Below are 13,769 nucleotides of genomic sequence, written 5' to 3'. Positions count from 1 at the left end.
CCAAACTAAACCCGATTCAGATGACCATCCTACCCATGCTAGATTACGGAGACGTCATTTATAGATCAGCAGGTAAGGGTGCTCTCAAGCGGCTAGATCTTACTGACAGTTTTTGCTGCTTCGTTTGATGTATTGTTGTTTTACCTTCTTGCCTTTGTGCTGTTGTCTGTGCCCAATAATGTTTGTACCATGTTTTGTGCTGCTACCATGTTGTGCTGCTGCCATTTTGTGTTGCTACCATGTTGTTGTCATGTGGTGTTGCTACCATTCTGTGTTGTTGTCTTAGGTTTCTCTTCATGTAGTGTTGTGGTGTCTCTCTTGTCGTGATGTGTGTTCTGTCCTATATTTACATTTTTAATCTCAGCCCCCGTCCCCACAGGAGGCCATTTGCCTTTTGGTATGCCATCATTGTAAATAAGAATGTGTTCTTAACAGACTTGCCTAGTTAAATAAAGGTTAAACAAAATGTAAATAAAATAATCAGAGTGATTATTCCACAAATAGACAGGTATTTTCCTTTCCACGGTAGCAAGATCTTAACTCTTTTTTTGCCAACTTTCTTTTAAAATGCACTGCAGTGAGATCATTTATTTATTTTGGGATATGAACACCCTGGGTATGTCCACTTCACCGTCAGACCATTTTATTGGTAAACTACGCAGTAATGTAAAAGTTGTATATTTTAGTGATTCAATATGTAATATAGTACACTGATTGTTATTTGGTTGTAATCCAGAAAGGTTAGAAAAAGTATGTATATTATCTATGAGAATGTGAATCAAAAATGATTTGGCATACAGTACCAACCAAAAGTTTGGACACACCTACTTAGTCAAGGGTTTTTATTTATTTTACTATGTTCTACATTGTAGAATAATAGTGAATACATCAAAACTATGAAATAACACAAATGGAATCATGTAGCAACCAAAAAAGTGTTAAACAAATCAAAATATATTTTACATTTGAGATTCTTCAAAGTAGCCACCCTTTGCCTTGATGACAGCTTTGCACACTCTTGGCATTCTCACAACCAGCTTCATGATGTAGTCACCTGGAATGCATTTCAATTAACAGGTGTGTCTTGGTAAAAGTTGCAAAGAAAAAGCCATATCTCAGACTGGCCAATAAAAAGAAAAGATTAAGATTGGCAAAAGAGCACAGACACTGGATAGAGGAACTCTGCCTAGAAGGACAGCATCCCGGAGTCGCCTCTTCACTGTTGAAGTTGACACTGGTGTTTTGCGGGTACTATTTAATGAATCTGTCAGTTGAGGACTTGTGAGGCGTCTGTTTCTCAAACTAGACACTCTAATGTACTTGTTCTCTTGCTCAAATGTGCACCGTGGCCTCCCACTCCTCATTCTATTCTGGTTAGAGACAGTTTGTGCTGTTCTGTGAAGGGAGTAGTACACAGCGTTGTACGAGATCTTCCGTTTCTTGACAATTTCTCCCATGGAATAGCCTTAATTTCTCAGAACAAGAATAGACTGACGAGTTTCAGAAGAAAGTGATTTGTTTCTGGAACCCACAAATGCTTATGCTCCAGATACTCAACTAGTCTAAAGAAGGCCAGTTGTATTGCTTCTTTAATCAGAACAACAGTTTCAGCTGTGCTAACATAATTGCAAAAGGGTTGTCTAATGATCAACTAGCCTTTTAAAATGATAAACTTGGATTAGCTAACACAACGTGCCATTGGATCACAGGAGTAATGGTTCCTGATCATGGACCCCATTACGCCTATGTAGATATTCCATCAAAAATCAGCTGTTTCCAGCTATAATAGTCATTGTTAATGTTGTAAATGTCTACACTGTATTTCTGATCAATTAGATGTTATTTTAATGGACATTTTTTTGTTGCTTTTCTTTCAAAAACAAGGACATTTCTAAGTGACCCCAATCTTGAGGTGGTGTATATACAGTATATATTTTTCTTTATTCTAAAAGCAAAATTGCACCCCTGACGAGAGCTACACGTTTCCCTTTAAGTTTATTCACCTTGAAGAGTGGATACAGAATTTTGTGCCCTTCTGGAACATTCCTTCGGAAACTGATCATCCATTCCTATTTTCGTGCCAGTGAGTCTTTTGCCCAAGCCTAACCATTTTTTTTTATTTATTTTTTTTACCCCTTTTTCTCCCCAATTTTGATTGTATCATGTTGGTAGTTACAGTCTTGTCTCATCGCTGCAACTCCAGTACGGACTCGGGAGAGGCAAAGGTTGAGAGCTGTGCATCCTCCGAAACACAACGCAAACAAGACGCACTGCTTCTTGACACAATGCCCACTTAACCCGGAAGCCAGCCGCACCAACGTGTCGAACGGTCCCTACACCTGGCGAGCGTGTCAGCGTGCACTGCGCCTGGCCCGCCACAGGAGTCACTAGTGTGTGATGTGTGCCCTCCCCTAACCCGGACGACGCTGGGCCAATTGTGCACCGCCCCATAGGTCTCCCAATCGCGGCTAGCCGTGCCTGGACTCGAACCCAGAGGCTCTAGTGGCACAGTTAGCACTACGAACAGTGCCCTAGACCACTGCACCACTCGGGAGGCCACCGAATATTTTATCTTAAATAATGCAAATTTGACATCTTTGAATCTTAATTTGAAGCAGATATTTAAGAGTTTTCGGGAAACGTGGTCACACATTTTACTATAATTCTCTTACCAAAACATAGCATCTGCACAGTTCTTCCAGTAAATGTGTTTTGTGAAATGTTCTGTGTAAATTGTTAAAAGTAGTTCTTATGCATAGATTTGAGTGGTTTGTTAAACTTTGTAATCAGTGGTTTTTGTTTAGGATACATGCTAAAGGGAAAAGTCAGCGTAATTCCATTATCCCTCTTCATCATGTGGCCCTGTCTTCCTGGCTTCTCTTATTTTTATATAATATAATAGGACATTTTAACAGTGGTCCTTCACCAGTTCCAATAATATGATATAAAACTGAAACTATTAGCACATGGATTCCACATGCATTTCACAATGAGAGGGCTCCAGAACAGCTAATATGACTAGCTACTGGTCATCCTGCTATAATTGATTCTACTGTACATCAAATTGGCCTACCTGAACATACCGTCTACATGAAATTGCTCCACACTGTCTTTTTTTCCCGTCATTTGCAGCAAGCTTCCAAACATTTACAGTAGCCACTAGAAAACGTATCGCCTCTACCTTGTCATCTCCATGGTGTCCTTGGTAAGATAGACGATCCAGTAGACTAGGTTGAAGGCCCCGAACGACAGAGGGAAGAGGATGCGTGAGTACTTGTCTATGATGCTGGTGCCTGTCAGTAAGTTGTTGGACGGCACGGCTGAGCCTTGCTGGAGGAAGGCCTGGGCATTCACTGGGGGGTTAGGGAACACCTCCGCTGGCCTCTCAAAGTGAGGCGTAGAGTTCATCCTCTTCTTCAGCACACTGCTGGCGTCCTGTACGGCGCACAAACACAAAGGTGGGTGGAAGGGGTGAGTGAAAGAACAGGTCTGCACAGTAAATCTATGACCAGCACATCAGTAAGACATTGGCAATTAAGATTAAAATAGGAAATCAATTGTTTTTTGTTGTTGTTGGCATAACGCAGTTTTAATTGAATCCATTTCCTATAGCAACCCGGCAGTGTATGCCATGTGCACAAAGTCATAAAAGATATTGTCATTGATTCATTCATCAATACAACATTTGGTATTTAATAGTATTTGGCTACTGTGGTGCTGCAGAGTGAATGGAGCAGGGACTGAGGCACAGTTGTGCGGTGTGGAGTGGGGAGCAGGGACTGAGGCAGGGTTGTGAGGGGTGGTGTGGGGTAGAGTGGGGGCTCTGGCACGGGTTTAACTGGCTTCCATCACAGAGCAGGTTGGAGCTGCAAATGTCAGCTGCTGGATGCTGTGCGAGTCCAACGGAGGTGAGAAATCAGGCAGGGATCATGCGGCTCGCACTGCTTTAATATTGCAGCTATTTCTGAAATGACAACAGGCTTGAATTCTCTGCTGGCTCTCAGGCTCAAATCCCACAATGATCAGAGCAAATTCTTATACAGTAGATATACTATATAACATTGTTTTGCATACTGAATTAATATCGCTAGAGCTTGACGGAATACCTCATGAAATGTAAATACTGCGTGACATTGTCTTGTTTTCATGGGATGAAAAATGCAGGATTAATAGTGCAACATAATACACAGCTTATTCTATCAATTTGGCTTGTGTGGAAGTCATCACAAGTGTCCTGTCAAAATCAGGTGAACAAATGGAGTGTTAGCATGCTGACACACATCTAAATCAGTGTATAATATAAACATTCCTTAGTGTTCAGCTAAGGAAGAGCTGGTAGACTCAGTCAATATCTTATCCAGTCAAAAACCAGTCAACATCTTATCCAGTCAACAACCAGTAAACCAGTCATAAACAGTCAACATCTTATCCAGGTCATTTAGATTTGGCTGCCTTTTAGAATAATTTAAAGAGATAGCAATTCAAAATGGTGACAGATGGAGCTCCTCTCAGTTTGACTATTTAGTCATTTTGTTATGTGAAAAACCTACATGTAGGCCTTCATGTATTTGGTGCAGTCACCTAATAATAGTATCTCTCCCACAGAAGCACAAAGCATTGGGCTTGCCTTTCCCCTCCAGCATGAAGGTTTCTTGTGAGCCTGTAATGATCTGCCTGGATATTCCCTTAATCTATCCCTCTTACATAATCTGCAGCAACCGCGTTCATGAAGCCACTGGCTGTCTCTTCTCGTCAAACGCTCTTGTTATCATAGACTAGGAGCGGGGGTTGAGAGGGACATAGAGAATGGGAGGAAATGGAAAGGGAGGGAGGAGTGTAAAACGAGGAGGGAAGGAGGGAGAAGGGGGGGTGGATTACCGAAGAGGACTCCCCGTCACTCCTCCCGGCCTCTGCAGCCTCCTGGGCTGCCTTGATGGCAGCCACCTTGCGGAGCTCCCGGTTGGCCTGCAGCGTGGAGAAGTAGTTGACTGCTGCAAACTCGATAAGGGCTGAGAAAACGAAGGCGAAACATACGGCAATAAACCAGTCCATGGCCGTGGCGTAGGAAACTTTGGGCAGAGAGTGGCGGGCGCTGATGCTGAGTGTGGTCATGGTTAGCACAGTGGTAATGCCTGGGATACACAGGGCACATAGAGAGATTTTAGACAGAGATACTGGATCGAGGATACATTTGGTTGTCTATCTCCCAGAGCCCCAGGGTTGACTGGCTGGGCTTCCAGGGTACCAGGCCAATCATCTTGTTGAGTGGTGATTTCAGGGCAAGGAGTGGAGTGAAGGGGGTTGGAGGGTCTGACAAGCAACCATCCAGTGGTTTGCATTAAAGAAGTTTAATGTGAACACACATGAGCTTACATGCAATGAAATAGCTTAAGGGGAAATGGTTGAGTCTATTCAAGCATGTCATTTGGCCTGAAAATGGTTCTTTCTATGAACCCAATAGATCAAATCTTATCATATATTTTCAGAGAATGAAATTATTTCTGCCGTAATTCTCATGACACTGATCTAACATTACTGAACATTTTGAGCAAAAATAGTGTCTCGAGTTCATCAGATTAGACTGTCTCGTTAATAATAACTGAAGATACTGTAACTTCATCAATAGCAACCTACAAAATGAAGATTAGCGTTGCATTACAGTGCATAAAATCCTCAGAGCCCATTCATAATTTAGATGGTAATTGATGCCCTACTTCGCCAGAGGGTGAATTTGTGTGCATGATGTTTAATCTCTAGCCTCATTTTCACACAAGTTCACACTACTCAACCACTAACCTTGCTCCTACATTCAGAAATACATTTGTGTCCAAATTCAATGCTAAACAGTGCACTTAGTCTTTACTGTCCTTTGGATGGAGGGTCACAATTGTGCGCATTGGTATCTGAGACGTAGACATTATATACAGTATATTGATTATAATGTTTACGTCTCAGATACCAATGCGCTCTGGTATTATTGATAAGTAATATTACCTGTAGCGCTATGAAATATTCAGCCTGGAGACTTGAGTAAACAAGTGGCCAGCGAAATGTAAAAAAGTCCAATCTTTCTTACTTTAAGAAAATCAATAGTTCACCCATTATGTCAAATGTATTCACTTCACCAATAGCGAGAGTCATACAAGATAACAAATTCACCAACGGTAGGGTTTTCAAAGTAACACTGTGTACTCTCAGCATGATCTATTGATCCTGAGAGGCAGCAACCAAAAACATGGCTTAGTTTACTCACCCACAGCTTAGCCTTAACATCATTGCGTGCAAACACAGGAGTGGTAGGGCCTGTGGTAATGCAGTATGTTCCTACGGTAACAGCATGCCTAAATCAACTTTAAGTCAGGTCATTTAGGCCTGCTCTTTGGAAACATGGTATCACAGGACTCGATTAGGGCACGCAACTATGGTAACACTAAGCTTAAGCTGAGGAAACTAAGCCATGTTTTTGGTTGCTGATTCTCACGATCAATAGATGACTTGCTATTTGTCCATATAAATGAGGTCAACTTTCATTTGGGTCAACTTGTAGCATTCCGGTTATGTCTTGGACGCAAATCCATTTGAAATCACAGCAGGGTATTTCTTACGTCGCTCTAAAAGCAGAGGAGGGTTGGGGTGGATGAAGTTTGTCATACCAGCCACAGTGTTTACTGTTCATGGGATGTCCTGTTTTTAGTGATGATGATGATAGTTCCAGAGCAGCACAACTTCCTTGGGTTAGAGTTAGACACATGGTGATCAATCGGATGCGGGTTGGAATGAGATGCCGGGGTAGTGTAGTTTCATCTCAGGGAGACAATGGATGACTGAGCTGCAAAGCAGGCCTGGAGGAGCAGGAGAGTAATGATGATGAGAAGGATGGGACACAGATGAATTGATGAAGGCTTACATGGAACAAGTTTACAGGGAAAAGGAGCAATAGCAGTCCCAATCCTGGATAATGAAGAGAGTGTAGAAAGGCTGTCCTGTCCACAGATTATATGAAGCAATTTACTGTGCTATACAGTACGCATAAATGTCTTCTGAAATACTTTCTACTGGTATTGGATAAGGTTCATTGGAATGCCAAGTGACTTCACTGACAGGACTATCTAGACTTGCAGGAATTCACCCTCTTGTCTCCTCATAACATTGGGAAGAGACTGAACATATTCATAGACTACCAAAGTTTTAATGAACTACTTAACCTGTATATCAAAATAAATTGATTGCGAATTTCAATCTGTACAACCTTTGTCAGAATGGAGTTGCTTATTTCTAGTGGTTCACTGCAAGTTACGTTTCAAGGGAGTACAAATAAGTTGCCATTGATTGAGAGTGTTAAATAATATTATGGCCAGGCACCTCATCTGAGGCAGGGCTACTATGGAAATTGATTGGCTGCATTTATTTCTATTCACAAATTGGATCTTGTTGACAACAACAATAGCAACAAACAGGCAAAGCAGTTGTGCCTCAATCCGTTGCATTTAACATGGCAACAGATATCTGAGCAAGGAATAACACTGTGGAGATTCACAAATACAAACAGATCCGTGGATACAATATGTGTCCATGGTAATAAATCTCATCACATTTATTCAAAGTGAGTTTGAATCGCTGACCTCACACTATCGAGTCAAGTCATTATTAATTCACATAAGGGACATGCTCTATACTGGTCCATTAACAGGGTACAGCTATAATTTAGCAGAGATTGTTTTCATTAAGCTAAAACTGTCAACAACAAAAAAAGGTCCATTGGCCACTGCCCTGCTATGCTCTTAACAATGACATATTTACACAGTTCATTTGCTCGGGGGGGGGGGGGGGGGGGGGGGACGACGACGACATGTAGAGAGCATTTAAGTGGATGTAATCATGTTTCACTGCATTTAAGCACTGCTTCAGCGCTGAAAGCCAGTACAGAACTCTTGATAAAGTTAGCTACAGTACCAACTCTCTATAAAAAACCCACCAATGGCCAACACTGCCTGTCAAATTCATGCACTTGGTAATGATCACACTGAGGAAGAGGGATATGGGAGAAATCGTGTCAGTAAAAAAAAAGCTGAGGAGGCCAGAGAAAGAGGGAAGAAGAGGAGGAGGAAGAAAATGAAGGAGAAAGAAATGAGGAGCCTGAGGCATCCGTGCACTTTTAAAGGCTAAAAGCAAGGTACAAATTAGGCCCACTCAATTAAGTCTGTGAGACTTCAGCTCGGGGGACTTTCAGCTCTTCCAGAGTCACAACAACAATGGCTCGTGTGCTTTAGTCCTGATGGAGTGCTTCTGCATAGCTCTCTATCTCTCTCTTTCTCATTCTGCACCTGTCAGTGCATTACTACAACCTATTTAGCTACTGCACTCAAACAAAAATGCTGGGTTTAAATCAACCCAATTTTGGTTATTTGGTAACCCAGCGCTGAGTAAATATTGGACAGAACACACGTTGAGTTATTGTGACCCAGCCATTCGGGTTGTTTGGATTACCCAACATGGGTTAATTTAAGCATAATTTGGGTTTTTATTCACTTTCATGCTGGGTTGACCCAGCAGCTGGGTCTTTTTAATGTAATCCATAGGCTCTTAAGGAACACTTGTGTAAGCCTCATTAAAGCTACAAACGTGTCAGTCTTCAACCTTAACATTTGATGACAATAAAACAGAACAGATGAACCGGAATGACATTTAGTCTCACGGGTAGCCCAAAATAACTTCCTGAAAGTCACACCACTGCTAAGCCACACCTCCAGTCTTCTGATCTGACCCACTGGGTCATATCTCAATACCACATATCATCAACAACCCAACCTTGCTCTTTTTATAGAAAACAACCCAACTAAGTGACCCAATACCCAGCAACCCAGCAGTTGGGTCATCCAAACAACCCAGCATTTTCTTTTGTGTGGCTTCTTGCTGTGCCCCATATTACGGTTGTCATGTTGTTGTGTCACCAAAGCATTCAAATACATTGGATTTACAGAAGCAATTTACAGTCTCTTAATCGTAGCATTTTGGAACGCAAAAACAAACAGTGTAAACCGTGAAGATAAAGCCTGTCATTCTTGGGTTTGGGGAAAATCCAATATGTTTATGCAACAGCCTCCTAAAGGACACACCATGTTCACACTAAAAACACTCCAATATCTTCACAGCGCTCCCCCGCAACTGTGTGAAATGAAAGCAGTGGGATGTGGGAGGTTAATGACTTTCCGCATATGTGCGTTTCACGTGGGGCCCAACTTGAACACGTACTAATGATTGGTATCTTTCACTTCTGTGTGGGATTTAAAAAAATGCTGACGAGCTTCCAAAGAGAGCCATAATCTACAAAGGCCAGTAGCCACTACTCCTTGCTCGCGAAAACGTAACTGAGGATATTCAAATTGAAAATCGAAAGGATGGCAAATTAAACTTAGGAGCTCCATGCTCCCGAGGCTAGAGGCTGAAACAAGTGTCGCATGATGTAATGGGAACAAGCGGAATCTGCAAGTCCTCGGAACGAGTCCAAGTAAACAGCATCACCCCCCCCCCCCCCCCCCCCCCCCCCAACCCTCTCGGTATGACTGATTTCAAAGTAGGAGTTATTTACTATTAATTCAGCTCCACCACTTTGGAGGAAATAAATATAATGAGGTAGAAGGTCTGAGAGCTACCATGTGACTGTGCTGCCTTTTATCTCTAGCACCACTCCACTAAGTGAAGCACTCCATAGAATGCAGACCATTACCAAGTTCTGCCAAGAAAGAACATTAAAATACTATATCCTCACCTAATCTACATAAAAGGATACAGAATGGATCATGTAATGAGTGGTGAATTGGTATAATCCACCTTTGTTCTTTTGTTATGTTAAAGTGGCTCTATTGTGTAACTCCAAAGGAACTCCAACTTATAATGGAACCTTCAGGGGTAACCTTGCAACATGTAAGCATGGTGGACAACCCAGTGGAGACATGGAGGGAGTAAAGGTGGAGATCAGGAGTAGGCCTACCAAATACAGTTCGAGCAGGAACAGATTCCTTATTGATCCAAAAAGAGACCTGAGCCAGGATCACCGTCATGATACAGGGAATGTATGTCTGAATCAAGAAGAAGCCCATCTTCCTTTGCAGGTGGAAGTGAACAGTCATGATTACATATTCACCTGTCAGGAAACAAATGGAATTTATGTCTGTGGCGCAGAGTTTCTAACAGGCAACATTGTTAAATCAGAAATTCACTGGGCACAATACTGATTTGTGTTACAGACAACAGATCAGACAGTGAGCATCACGGGGGGAGACATCATGCATACAGTACGTGCATACAGTAGCACCTGTCAAATACCCCACATTGAATGTGTACCACAAAAAGCAAAGATTCAGAGGACAATTCCATTTAGAATGTACTAATGTCTTTAGATTGGAATCCTGCAAAGCCATATGCATACAGGATGCAGACAGTTAGTTAGCATAGTTATCTTTTTAGGCCTATTTCTGTAAGCATTACTTAAGCATAGAGTGAATGAACACATTCTTACCTGTGTTGGATTTTAACCTCTCACTGGACACTGTCTGTCCTATTAGATCGTACTGTAGCAAGCTGGAGGACTCCTCTGGTACTTCCACAGAGAACAGTGGTCCTTTTTTCCATGTGTACACAATTTCACTCATGGGGTAGGCATCTGGACAGCAGAAATAAACGATTCTGTAGTCAGTATGTGATCACCAGCTCTTATGGTGGAACCATCTGTCTGACTAAGGCTTATCAAGACAACTCACAACTACCAAACTTGAGAGGACAGGCATGGCCGTCCATGGGGAAGTTCATCAGTCGCATGGGACACTCCGCATTTATAGTCAATCTGCAATGGAATGGCAAAGAGTATTGGACACACTGTATGTACAGTAGTAACGCTCACCTATGATCATATATAACTAAATCACACCAGCATACAGTGGGGTAGTATCATATTTTCAAAACAAAGCAATACTCATAGAAATGCGCCTGGTTAAGTATGCGTATATTGCACAGACAGCTCAACCATACCCATGTGTTCTAATGAACACAGAGTACTACGTAGGTCTATCCTGGACCTGGATGGCTGTGTGACTCATTAGTACCTCATGGTGTAGAGGATAGTTCCGTTCTGCATGATGCGGAACAGCTTGTTGGGAGTGGTCATGTTGTGAGAGATGGACCTCTTGCCATTCCGGAAGAATGTGTCTGGCGTCCAGATCTTGCTGACCATGAGGTTGTTGAGCCGCAGAATCTCGATGGGGCCCTCGAATTTCAACCTCTCGTCAATCCACGTTTGACGGAAAAATACGTCCATGGTGTACTCCTACAACATGGTGGTGTGGAACTCAAATCAGCAATCAATTCGTATGCAAGTGAGGGCATATACTGTACAGTATGTACAGCATATCAGTGACCTCATTTGATTTTTTTTAGCAAATTGCCAGTAATAAGTCAACTTATTTCATTTATGCAAATGAGGAGTATATTTTTCACATTTGCGTTTTTTTCTCCAGAAAGGATTGCTTATGGATACCTTCGTGTGTTTAAATATGACTGTTCTCAGATTTTTATTTCATAGATTTGAGGTGTGCATTAAAATTAGCATTTTTTGCAAACGCTATATATCCATTGTTTAGCTAGAATGGGATGTTCATATACAGCATATTTGACTGTGATATGTATTAACCTACTGTATCTATCTTAAGATGAATGGACTAGTCACTTTTATAAGAGCATCTGCTAAATGACTAAAATGTCATATGTAACTGTTTTACATACAGATCTCATATTACAGCATTGATTAATTTTATATAAATCTATGATTTGTACAGTTCTTTATTCAAAATGTAGTTGTTTGTTACATTTGACCGTGTAAAACCTAGCAGTACTACTTATTTATCTGAGAGTGAGGCAGATATATATAGCGTTTTGCAAAAAACTACGATTATTTGTCTCTGAAATGAAACCATCAAGTGATAGATTTTAAACAAATACATGTCTGTCATTGAACAACCCCATGCCATGATTAGATAGTGGAAAAACAAAAACCAATATCTTTCATAAGTTCTTTAAACAATAAAAGTTAATTTACCAACATTTCAGAAAATTGATATATAGTGGGTTTTTTTTATGGGGGGGGGGGGGGGGGGGGGGAGTCATAATGTAAAGTATCCCCTCTGTGTTGTTTGTGATCTGTTTAATTACTGTGCATATCCATATTTCTCAACTCCTCTACATGAAAACAAATGACTGAAGATCCAAACGGTAACCATGGATATGGCTTTTTCAATATGGGAATGCTTTTTGACAAAATGGATGGCTTTACTGCTCTGAAGGGTCTTATCTATACTGCCTGTAGGATGGCTACTAATGTATCACATGGTATAGTGGGTAAAGGAAATAAAACGATCAGCAGGCTCGGGACCCTCACTGGCAGAGATTGTCAACCAGATTAAAATCCCTAAGCTGCACTAATGACATTCTGCCCAAATGCCAGAATAATATGGCTGGTAGGAACATGACTTGAGACTGTGGAGGGACATTCTAGGACTGAGAGCAACAAGCAATTATCTGTCTGCAATAACACAAGTGTGTATTAAAATATCCATAAATTGCCATTACTCTGGAGTCTTGTGTTATAGAAATGGACTGGATAAAGTAGTACTGCGGCCACATACCATCTCAACATCTGACACTGGACCAAAGCTGGTTACAAAGATGTCTGTTTTGACCTCGGTAACTGGACCTACAAAGATAAGTGTTGGTTTGGCATAAGACAAAGCCAAATAAACATAACTCTTCAATCTAAAAACAAAAGGAAGCACGTAAGATATCGACAAGATAAAAACGCTGTTATTGTTAATGATATCCCATTGCCAGTTTACATTTACTAGACCTGTGGAAGTGTTGGATATCTCACAAGTCAGCACAATAACATCCCTTAGTAGGATTGGCCCTATGTGAGAAAGACACCCTAAGTGGGTAAATAAATTGTCTGGACACTCGAGGGCACACATTTGAGTTATAGTAAGTGCACCAAAAGCAGCTTCCAACGATCGGATAGTGACCAAGAATTAGGGTATATCCGGAACATAAGTGCCTCAGCACAGTGGAAAGTACAACTTTATCTATTGAGTGAGAAGACTGGAATTTAACACCTTTAAAAACAACCTGTTAGAATTCTAAAATATGCATTACTGTACCTCCAAATCCAGGTCGCAGTCTGTTGTCATATCCATCTAGTAATCTATCCAATATACGCGTAATGTTATCCAAATAGATATTCCCATCAATCTCGGTCGATTTCGGATTATTTCCCCAAACATTGCTCACACTGTAAACAAAGTACATCTTCATTATCTGTCGCCTTATTCTACTCGGTGCAACTTGTTACTGCACCAAAGTTGCATAATTTACATCGATCAACATCCTAACATGCGTAAAGTCTGAGAAGAATAGTTACTTGTACTCACCAGGACAGGAAAAAGAAAGTGAAAACGAAAGCCATGCCTCATAAACACTTCACAGCCTAAAAGCCCTGGTCAACTGTTATAATTTGCATATTCCATCATTTAAAACCATTATAAAACACCGATCACACGGTTTAGTGTAAAAAGCGAGGGCATTTGCGCCAGTCCTGCTCTTCTTCTCCAGTGCGGTTGCGCCTCATCTGACTCGCTCAGTTGAAAAACTAAAGAGTTTTAAGAGACTGAAGAGCAGGGACGGAGGGCATTGAAAATAATCGAATAAGGCATTATGGGACATTAGAA

General features: G+C 41.3%; 1 protein-coding gene across 3 annotated transcripts in view; it reads right to left on the bottom strand.

Moving 5' to 3' along the window:
* Positions 1-13,769, bottom strand: part of LOC110537754 (gamma-aminobutyric acid receptor subunit alpha-6) — a 38,232-nt gene extending 24,463 nt beyond the window's left edge. For 2 of the 3 annotated variants that reach the window (XR_005035006.1, XM_021624117.2), the window contains exons 1-9: positions 13,473-13,767; positions 13,203-13,333; positions 12,678-12,745; positions 11,103-11,323; positions 10,761-10,843; positions 10,520-10,663; positions 9,992-10,144; positions 4,879-5,132; positions 3,182-3,435 (exon numbers count right to left, since the gene is read on the bottom strand). Coding sequence is in view for 2 of the 3 variants with exons in the window: in XM_021624117.2 (XP_021479792.1) it covers positions 3,182-3,435; positions 4,879-5,132; positions 9,992-10,144; positions 10,520-10,663; positions 10,761-10,843; positions 11,103-11,323; positions 12,678-12,745; positions 13,203-13,333; positions 13,473-13,507 (1,343 nt within the window). In the remaining variant the exon portion in view is untranslated. Of the gene's footprint in view, positions 1-3,181; positions 3,436-4,878; positions 5,133-9,991; positions 10,145-10,519; positions 10,664-10,760; positions 10,844-11,102; positions 11,324-12,677; positions 12,746-13,202; positions 13,334-13,472 lie in introns of all 3 variants that reach the window. The other variant, XM_021624118.2, reaches the window with a different exon arrangement.

The sequence above is a fragment of the Oncorhynchus mykiss genome, chromosome 12 (genome assembly GCF_013265735.2).
Source record: "Oncorhynchus mykiss isolate Arlee chromosome 12, USDA_OmykA_1.1, whole genome shotgun sequence".
Taxonomy (NCBI): domain Eukaryota; kingdom Metazoa; phylum Chordata; class Actinopteri; order Salmoniformes; family Salmonidae; genus Oncorhynchus; species Oncorhynchus mykiss.
This window is presented reverse-complemented; position numbering and strand designations above follow the sequence as displayed.